Raw genomic sequence first — 9,615 nt, 5'->3', positions numbered from 1 at the left:
TAAAATTTTTTTCTTGATTCTTGCATTTTGTTCACAATCAATTATACACTGCACTGCATGCTCTGATGTAAACGTTAGCTCTTACTCGATGCGAATGAGTCTAATGGTCTTAAAACCGTTTAAACCTTATAGTGTCACGACCACACAAAGAAAACAAGTTTTGTCAGGTAGCATTCGTATCGTATCGTCGCCAAGGGGAAAACGAAACTTGTGACGGCAAGATTAAAAATTATTTTAAGAATAGAATATAATTTCAAATATATGTATTACATAACAAATAAATTTTAGTTTAATAACGTAAATTTACAATGCAATTGCAATTAATATTAAATATGTGTGTGTGTTAATTAAATTGTAATTTTAAATTTTGTAAAATTGTTTGGTACATTAATTTTTAGAATTAAATATTAAAAATAAAACATATACAATATAATACAATAAAAAAAAATTATAAAAGTAAGATTCGAGCCAGCAACATGCAACATTCTAGTCTGACGCCTTACTCACTACACCACGCCGCTGCTCGTCAAACAACACTAACCGTTCGGTACATTACCAACATAGAAATCTTTGAACGCGTTTTTCTCGCGAATGCTTGAGAGGCGCATCGTATCCTTTTACCACGATTTAGTTGGAGGGCTGAACTATAATATATATAAAATTCAGCCAAATCGGAGGGGGCCAATTCTGGTGTTCTCCTTGTGAGTTAGAGGTCAGTAGTTGTTATAGGAGAGTTCTAATCCAGGACCTCTCAGGGGGGGTGAGGGAAACCGCGGTGCGGGGGGGAGTGACGTCACGCGCGGGGAAGGAGGAACCGCGGCGCGCGGTGGGTGACGTCACCCGCGGGGAAGGGGGATCCGCGGCGCGAGCGATGGACGAGAGGGTCCGCGAGGTGAAGGGGGATCCACGGCGCGAGCGATGGACGAGGGGGTCCGCGAGGTGAAGGGGGATCCGCGGCGCGAGAGATGGACGAGGGGGTCCGCGCAGTGAAGGAGGATCCGCAGCGCGGCCGATGGACGAGGGGGTCCGCGCGGTGAAGGGGGATCCGCGGCGCGAGCGATAGACGAGGGGGGCCGCGAGGTGAAGGGGGATCCGCGGCGCGAGCGATGGGCGAGGGGGTCCGCGCAGTGAAGGGGGATCCGCGGCGCGACCGATGGGCGAGGGGGTCCGCGCGGTGAAGGGGGATCAGCGGAAAGAAAACGGCGTGTGAGAAGGACAGCGCAACGTATGGGAAAAGGACAGTGCAAAGTGTGTGAAGAGGACAGTGCTACGAGTGCGACAAGGATGGCGTTAACGCGGGACAAGGACGACGTATAGGTGGGAGAAGGACGACGCAAAGGTAAGTGAACAACGAGTATTCTAAGCGAAAGAGAAAGAACGATAATATCGAGAATAACAACGCGTGCGAGAGAGAACGATAGCGCAAGAACAACGCGAGTGAGAGAGAGAACGCATATGAAAGAGAGAACGATAGCGCCAAGACGACATGTACAAGAGAGAGAACGATAATATCGCGAGACTTACAATTAGCGCGTGCGAGAGAGAACGATAGCGCGAAGACGACGCGTGCAAGAGAAAACGATAATATCGCGAGACTTACAACTAACAAGTATGATAGAGATAGCGATACTTAAAACTAGCGCGAAAGAGACGCAAGAGAGATGCAAGGATGGGAACGCATGGAGAGGTGCGTAAATAATTAGATTTTTTTTTTTACATCAAAATATAAAACATAAATTTATTAAAAATGTGTGTGTGTTTTTATACATTTTGTGTGTGTGTGTGTGTGTGTGTGTGTGTGTATGTACTTAAAATTAAGATTATAATAATATAAAATATATTATAATAAAAATAATTTGGGGATGCGGAGGTGGGGGTCAGGGGATGGTCACTCCTGGAAGACTAGGGGCGATGTGTCGGGCTGAGGGACTTCCGCTCCTGGTCCTCTCGTCGACCATTCATGTACTCTCGTAAACTCTGAAATTAAACATAATAATTGTAAATGTTTTAAATTTATTACACATTAGCAAAAATATTTTTACCTTCAACGTTTCCAAGTCATGTCGTAGCATATTCTCATGTACATCTCCTTCGAATTTGTCTATACCTTTACATAATTCAAGATGTTCACAAAGTCTATTTCCGAAACATTTTACTTTAGTGTGATTAGGATCTTCCGCATGTATACATTCAAAACAAAAACTTGTATCACATTTTTTAACTGAGTTCGCCCAATATTTTCGAGTTTTGAGAAATCTGTTCAACGAAATTGTGCGGGGTTTTTTCAAGCCGAGCTCACGATTTCTTATAAATTGAACGACTGAGGTTTCCAGATTCTTCTTCGAAAGTTGTTCCCGCTCATACTGAAGTAATTCATCAACATCACTAGTTCGAAAATCGAAATCAGGTTCCTTATCAGATGATTCTTCTTTCGCATATAATTTCTTCCATTTCGCTCTTCTTTCTCTCTCAATCACAATTTTTTCCACCAACGGGATCCATCCAGACATCATATTCATCCATATCTTCATTGCCGATGATTACGTTTTCTTCAGCATCATTATCATCCATATCTTCATTACCAATGATTACGTTTTCTTCAGCCATTGCACTAACGTAACACACACACAAGACTAATGAAACGCAAAGAACAACGAAAGAAATGATACTCTAGTGCAGCAGACTCCTCTTCATTATATATCTTTTTAATATCTCGCGTCTCATTCCAACTAGAGCATCGCGTCTCATCTACCTCAGCATTTCTCTACATCTTTGAAGGAGCGTGTTGAGAAAAATTGTCGACTATTCTTATTCGTATGGAAGGAAAGAAATAAAATTCATAGATGGAATAAAAATAATTATTTATTGCACGCATCGTAAGAATATCATTTACAGCACATGTTAATAATTCGCAATCGATCAATGATTCGCTGTCAAAGACATCACTCTCACGTATCGTTTTTACAGCATCGCATACAGTAGTAATATTATTACGTTGTAATACAGTTTCAAATTGTTTAAATTTTTCATTTACGAGATACGTATTCTCGCATAACCAATTGTGCATATGATCGATACAATTTTCAAAATTAAATAAATGTAATAATGTTTCTGGTTTCATGTACAAAGAATTTTCGCATAATGTGAGTTTTACAATTTTCGATTGACACATTTCAATCATTAAATCTCCAATTCTTAATGGGGGAGCAGTCGATTGTAGAAATTGTTCAACGTCTGCTTGCTTCCGCATCAACAAATTCCACGTTGAAAAGGGTAACACTATTTGATTGCCTCGATTATCACCGAGAATCAGTTCCACGTACGATACAGCTCCAACGCTTATTCCAATGTCCAAATACTTGTACGACGTCGGGGTTAGAGCGTACCTTCTTCCAAGTATGCGAGCCGCACGACGAGGCTGAATACTATAAAAATATAAATAATTAGACAACAATATTAAAAATCAATAAGTAAAAAATTTTTTAAACGATTTAAACTTACGTGTCGCATTTCTGCTTCTTACACGGTGGAGTTTCACCGTTTCGAATCGAGACGTAGAAATTCATATTTCTTCAGCGGCGAACCTTTCACACGCGCGATTGATGCAATACTGCAATCGTATTAGAATCAATATCAATTCAAATAGTATCCCAAATTGCGATGTAGAGGGGATTATTGCTGACGCAACATTTTAATTTCATCCAATTTGGTCGCGCCGATGTACGGCTGCGATGACATCATCATCTTCGGAACAAAGATTTAGCTGAATTTGCTAAAATCGAGCACCGATGTACGGCTGCTCCTGATGCAATCACGTTAAAATTTTCAAATGTACGTGACAAATAGTGAAAAAATAACCACCAAGGTTAAAATGTGTATCATCCCTAGACAAAGATTTAGCTGAATTTGCTAAAATCGAGCGCCGATGTACGGCTGCGCCTGATGCAATCGCATTAAAATTATTCAAATGTACGTGACAAATAGTGAAAAAATAACCACTAAGGTTAAAATGTGTATCATCCCTAGACAAAGATTTAGCTGAATTTACTAAAATCAAGCGTCTATGTACGACTGCGCCTGGTGCAATCGCATTAAAATTATTCAAATGTACGTGACAAATAGTGAAAAAATAACCACCAAGGTTAAAATGTGTATCATCCCTAGACAAAGATTTAGCTGAATTTAGTAAAATCGAGCGCCGATGTACGGCTGCCCCTGATGCAATCACGTTAGATTTTTCAAATGTACGTGACAAATAGTGAAATTATCAAGGTTAAATTGCACACGGTACTACGGGCAATTTTTTGTAAGATGAAATCGTTCTAGAATGTTCGATGATAAAACAATGCATGAGACAATATATAAATCATGATAGAGAGACGCACCCCACCAGTAGCTAAAGTGCATCAGACCTGTCATTAGAAACGCTAAATTTTGCAAGTGTACGTTAGCAATATGGAGGAGCAAATTTTGCGAGAACAATCCGCTTTGCTTGATTCGTTGGAAAACTACATTGTGTGGGAGCAACGATGCGACGAGTACATCGAGTCGCTGGAAGAGCAAAGTCGAATCAAACGCCCGCGATTATCGATCGGATGTCGACAATCGCTGATTGCTCAGATCGCGCGCTTCGAAGGGTTGAAAAATTCGGTACGTGGACGTTTCGTACACGCGGGTGCCGGATGTAGTGCGCGTCAAAATGGACTTGTGTGGCGCGAAATTGATACGGCGTTCGAGAGTCGCGACTGGTGCGGTGATAAACTATAATCACATCGAACCGCGCCAATTTCTCGATGACGCCAAAGACATTGTGTTGGAACATGTGCAGGGCGCTTTAAAAAAACACAACAGTGTAAAAGTGAACACTATATTCAATGGTGAATTTGTGGCCGGAGATAAACACGCGAATAAAAGTGTGAATACGAGAAACTATGAACTCTTTCGCACATCTGATTTATGCGAGTGGTACGAACAGCGCGTTATCGAGTCCATCCTAGCGTCTCTGGAAGAGTTTTAGGAACGTGATAGTGGGTGGGCATTGTCGCGAATACTGAACTTGACTGTAAATATTAACAAGTACAATCCCATGCGCGCGGGATGTCACATCAAGTTACCGCGGGAGATTATGATGAAGAGAGCGGTGGTTAACGTGCAATCAAAGGATAATGCGTGTTTCGCGTGGGCAGTGGTCGCCGCTCTGTATCCCGCCGAAAGTCATGCGGAACGGGAATCATCGTACCCGCATTACACGACAGTGCTGAATCTCCGGGACATTGAGTTTCCAGTGACTGTTAATCAAATTAAGAAATTTGAACTTGCAAATGACATTTCAATCAATGTGTACGACATCGAAGACAAAAACATTGTCCCGATACGTCTTTCGCAGCAGAAACGGGACAAACATGTGAACCTGCTGTACACTGAAGACGGCAACAGCGTGGGACATTTCGCTTGGATCAAAAATTTATCCCGGCTCGTGAGCTCGCAATTGAGCAAACACAATGGTCAAAGATATATCTATGATCGGTAAGTTTATTTTATATTATTTGAAAATTATAATTTATATAAAAAATCTTATGATAAAAAAATTTTTTTCTTTTACAGATGCCTTCATTATTTTGGTTCGGACGACAAGTTGCAGTCGCATACGGTCGACTGCGGAAAGCTAAACGACTACGCTGTCCGATTGCCGAGCGACAAGGACAAGTGGCTCGAGTTCAGCAACCCTAATCGGAAGGAGCGGCTTCCATTTGTGGTCTACGCCGACTTGGAATGTGTCCTGACCAAGACGAAAGAAGAAAAATTATATCAACGCCATCGGGTATTTAGTTTAGCTTATTATGTACATTGTTCGTACGACGACTCATTATCAACGTATCATTCGCGTCGTAGCGTCGATTGTATAACATGGTTCGCCGAAGACCTTAAAAATTTAGCAATTCGCGTTAAGAATATTTTAAAAACAAATGTCCCCATGGTAAATTTAACGTTCGAAGAGTGGGAGAAATTCCATAGCGCCACTCGTTGTCATATATGCGAAAAGCCGTTTACACAAGACGATACACGCGTTCGCGATCATTGCCATCTGACCGGGCGGTACAGAGGTCCTGCACACTCAAATTGTAATCTAAATTATAAAGATTCTTTTTGCATTCCGATAGTGTTTCACAATTTATCCGGTTACGATTCTCATTTTATCATCGAGGAAATAGCCACAGCGTTCGAAGGGAAAATCGAGTTATTACCGATAACCAAGGAAAAATATATTTCGTTTACTAAAAGTGTTGATCTTAAAGAAGAAGAATCAAAAAATCAAATAAAATTACGTTTCATCGATTCATACAAATTTCTCGCATCGAGTCTCGATAAATTGGCATCATTTTTGGACAAAGATAAACTCAAAATTTTAAAATCGGAATTTCAAAATTTATCAACAGAAAATTTCAATTTGTTAACGCGAAAAGGCGTATTTCCGTACGAATACATCGATTCCGTCGACAGGTTGCATGATACGTGTTTACCACCGCGCGAATCGTTTTACAGTTCCTTGACTGGTGAAACTGTATCCGAGAGCGATTACGCGCACGCCGAGAACGTCTGGACACGATTCTCCATTCGGACGCTAGGCGAATATAGCGACTTGTACCTCAAAATTGATGTCTTGTTATTAGCCGACATTTTCGAAAACTTTCGAGATAAATGTATCGAAAGTTACGGACTCGACCCCGCGTATTATTATACTCTCCCCGGATACACGTGGGACGCCATGTTGAAGCATACAAAGATCACGTTCGAGTTGCTTACAGACATCGACATGGTTATGTTTATCGAACGTGGTATACGCGGCGGCCTGAGCCAATGTTCGGGTAGATACGCTCGCGCTAATAACAAGTACATGGAGTCGTACGATCCATCGAAACCATCATCGTACTTGATGTACTTTGATGTAAATAATTTGTACGGATGGGCGATGTGTCAACCGTTGCCCTATGCGGATTTTCGATGGATCGACGATGTGTCAAATTTTGACGTATCATCCATCGCGCTAGATTCGCCTACGGGCTATATCCTCGAAGTGGATCTCGAGTACCCGCAACATCTTCACGATGCGCACACTGATCTACCGTTTTGCCCGACACGCGACAAACCACCTGGCAAGCGAGAATTCAAGCTACTTGCAACGTTATACGATAAGAAGCGTTACGTGATACACTACCGCAACCTGCAGCAGTGTACGCGGCACGACCTTCGTGTAACAAAAATACATCGAATTTTACAGTTTTCTCAATCTCCCTGGCTTCAAAATTATATAGAATTAAATACACATTTCAGAACGTTGGCTAAAAATGATTTCGAAAAAAATTTATACAAATTAATGAATAATGCGGTATTTGGTAAAACGATGGAAAATGTACGCAATCGTGTCGATGTAAAATTATTAACAAAGTGGAACGGACGATACGGCGCAGAGGCGATGATCGCGAAACCAAATTTTCACAGCAGAAGCGTTTTTTCGGAAAACTTAATCGCTGTGGAATTGCGTAAACTCGAGGTGAAATTTTACAAACCGATTTACGTGGGTATGTGCATCCTCGACATATCCAAGACATGTTTGTACGAATTTCATCACGAGTATATGGCGCCAATGTATCGCGACAAATGTCGAGTAATGTATACCGATACGGACAGTCTCATATATCACATCGAGTGTGCGAATGTGTATGAGAATATGAAGCGTGACATTGTTAGATTCGACACGAGCGATTATGCGGTGGACAATGCATACGGTATACCGCTTCTAAATAAAAAGGTACCGGGTCTGATGAAGGATGAAAACAACGGTGCCATAATGACCGAATTCGTCGGGCTCAGAGCAAAGATGTACGCGTTACGAGTGAATGGGAAAAAGGATACGAAGAAAGTCAAAGGTGTCAAGAGCAACGTTGTCGCGAGAACGATAACGTTTGACGATTACACGCGGTGCTTGAACGAAGAGATTGAAATGACGCGTCAGCAGTCGTGTATACGATCTAAATTACACCAAGTATACACGATTCGCGAGACGAAAATTGCTCTGAGTCCGTACGACGACAAGCGATATATCGTACCCGATACCACCGATACGCTACCGTGGGGACATTATCAGATACCGTTGTAAATAAATCTATATTTTGTTTATTGTATATTTTGTACATAACCATGTATATATTTTGTACATTTTATATTATATATTTTTATATTTATATATTTATATTTATATTTATATTTTAATAAATTTTATATATTTTATACGCATATTTTATGTTTCAATAAATGTTTACAATACATTATTTTTATGAATCCAAGAATTGTATGATTTATCCATTCCCAACCATTTCACATAAACCTCATCACCCTTTTCTCGCAAAATTTTTTCCACGAGATATACGTCGGGATTGGCGACGCGTTGTAACTCGTATTCGTAGAATCCTCCAGTGATGGGATTTCCCCGCGAATCTTTGAGTATGAATGTCGCGGGATTAGTTTTCTGCACCTCGATAATCTTAAAAACTTCGGTCGTCCAATTTGGCGTGAAACCTTTTTCAAAGATGGTCTTGTATTTGCTCACGCGTACCGAATCGCCTACTTTAAATTTTGCCGGAGCCGCAATTTTTATATTGCTGTACACCGTATTTAAAAGTTTTTCGGCGATCGCCGGAGTGACGTTGACATGTCTCATACCGATGGTGCGATGTTTTCGCGTATTGTACTCTGCAACGAGTCGAGATAGCTCATCGATCCATTTTTAATTTCCGTTCAACGGTCATTCATTACCGTTCGATGACCGTTCAACGAGCGTCCGTTTCCGTTCGACGGTCGTTTATTTTCCGTTCAATGACCGTTCAATGACCGTTCGACGAGCGTTCATTTCCGTTCGATGACCGTTCAATTACCGTTCGATGACCGTTCGACGAGCGTTCGTTTCCGTTCAATGACCGTTCGTTTCCGGTCAATGACCGTTCGACGATCGCCGAAAAACTTTTAAATACGGTGTACAGCAATATAAAAATTGCGGCTCCGGCAAAATTTAAAGTAGGCGATTCGGTACGCGTGAGCAAATACAAGACCATCTTTGAAAAAGGTTTCACGCCAAATTGGACGACCGAAGTTTTTAAGATTATCGAGGTGCAGAAAACTAATCCCGCGACATTCATACTCAAAGATTCGCGGGGAAATCCCATCACTGGAGGATTCTACGAATACGAGTTACAACGCGTCGCCAATCCCGACGTATATCTCGTGGAAAAAATTTTGCGAGAAAAGGGTGATGAGGTTTATGTGAAATGGTTGGGAATGGATAAATCATACAATTCTTGGATTCATAAAAATAATGTATTGTAAACATTTATTGAAACATAAAATATGCGTATAAAATATATAAAATTTATTAAAATATAAATATAAATATAAATATATAAATATAAAAATATATAATATAAAATGTACAAAATATATACATGGTTATGTACAAAATATACAATAAACAAAATATAGATTTATTTACAACGGTATCTGATAATGTCCCCACGGTAGCGTATCGGTGGTATCGGGTACGATATATCGCTTGTCGTCGTA

At 40.7% G+C, this 9,615-nt stretch overlaps 1 protein-coding gene across 1 annotated transcript; it reads right to left on the bottom strand.

Moving 5' to 3' along the window:
- Nucleotides 1-1,856: 1,856 nt before the first annotated feature.
- On the bottom strand, nucleotides 1,857-2,621 carry LOC112639853. The gene is made up of 2 exons (XM_025415022.1): nucleotides 2,043-2,621; nucleotides 1,857-1,977 (listed from the first exon to the last, which is right to left on the bottom strand). Exons 1-2 carry the CDS (start codon nucleotides 2,529-2,531, stop codon nucleotides 1,903-1,905), a joined length of 564 nt encoding a protein of 187 aa, XP_025270807.1. The 5' UTR covers nucleotides 2,532-2,621; the 3' UTR covers nucleotides 1,857-1,902.
- Between the last annotated feature and the right edge of the window lie 6,994 nt (nucleotides 2,622-9,615).

Source organism: Camponotus floridanus, unplaced genomic scaffold, assembly GCF_003227725.1.
Source record: "Camponotus floridanus strain SB8 unplaced genomic scaffold, Cflo_v7.5 scaffold93, whole genome shotgun sequence".
In the NCBI taxonomy this organism is placed as follows: Eukaryota; Metazoa; Arthropoda; class Insecta; order Hymenoptera; family Formicidae; genus Camponotus; species Camponotus floridanus.
Note: the sequence above shows the minus strand (reverse complement) of the source record. Positions and strands in the feature narration are given on the sequence as shown.

Excerpts from the sequence above, each read along its gene's own strand:
- LOC112639853 (XM_025415022.1), bottom strand. The coding sequence starts at position 2,531 with ATGAAGATATGGATGAATATGATGTCTGGATGGATCCCGTTGGTGGAA. Across the intron at positions 1,978-2,042 it reads ATGACTTGGAAACGTTGAAG|AGTTTACGAGAGTACATGAA; the intron begins GTAAAAATATTT and ends GTTTAATTTCAG.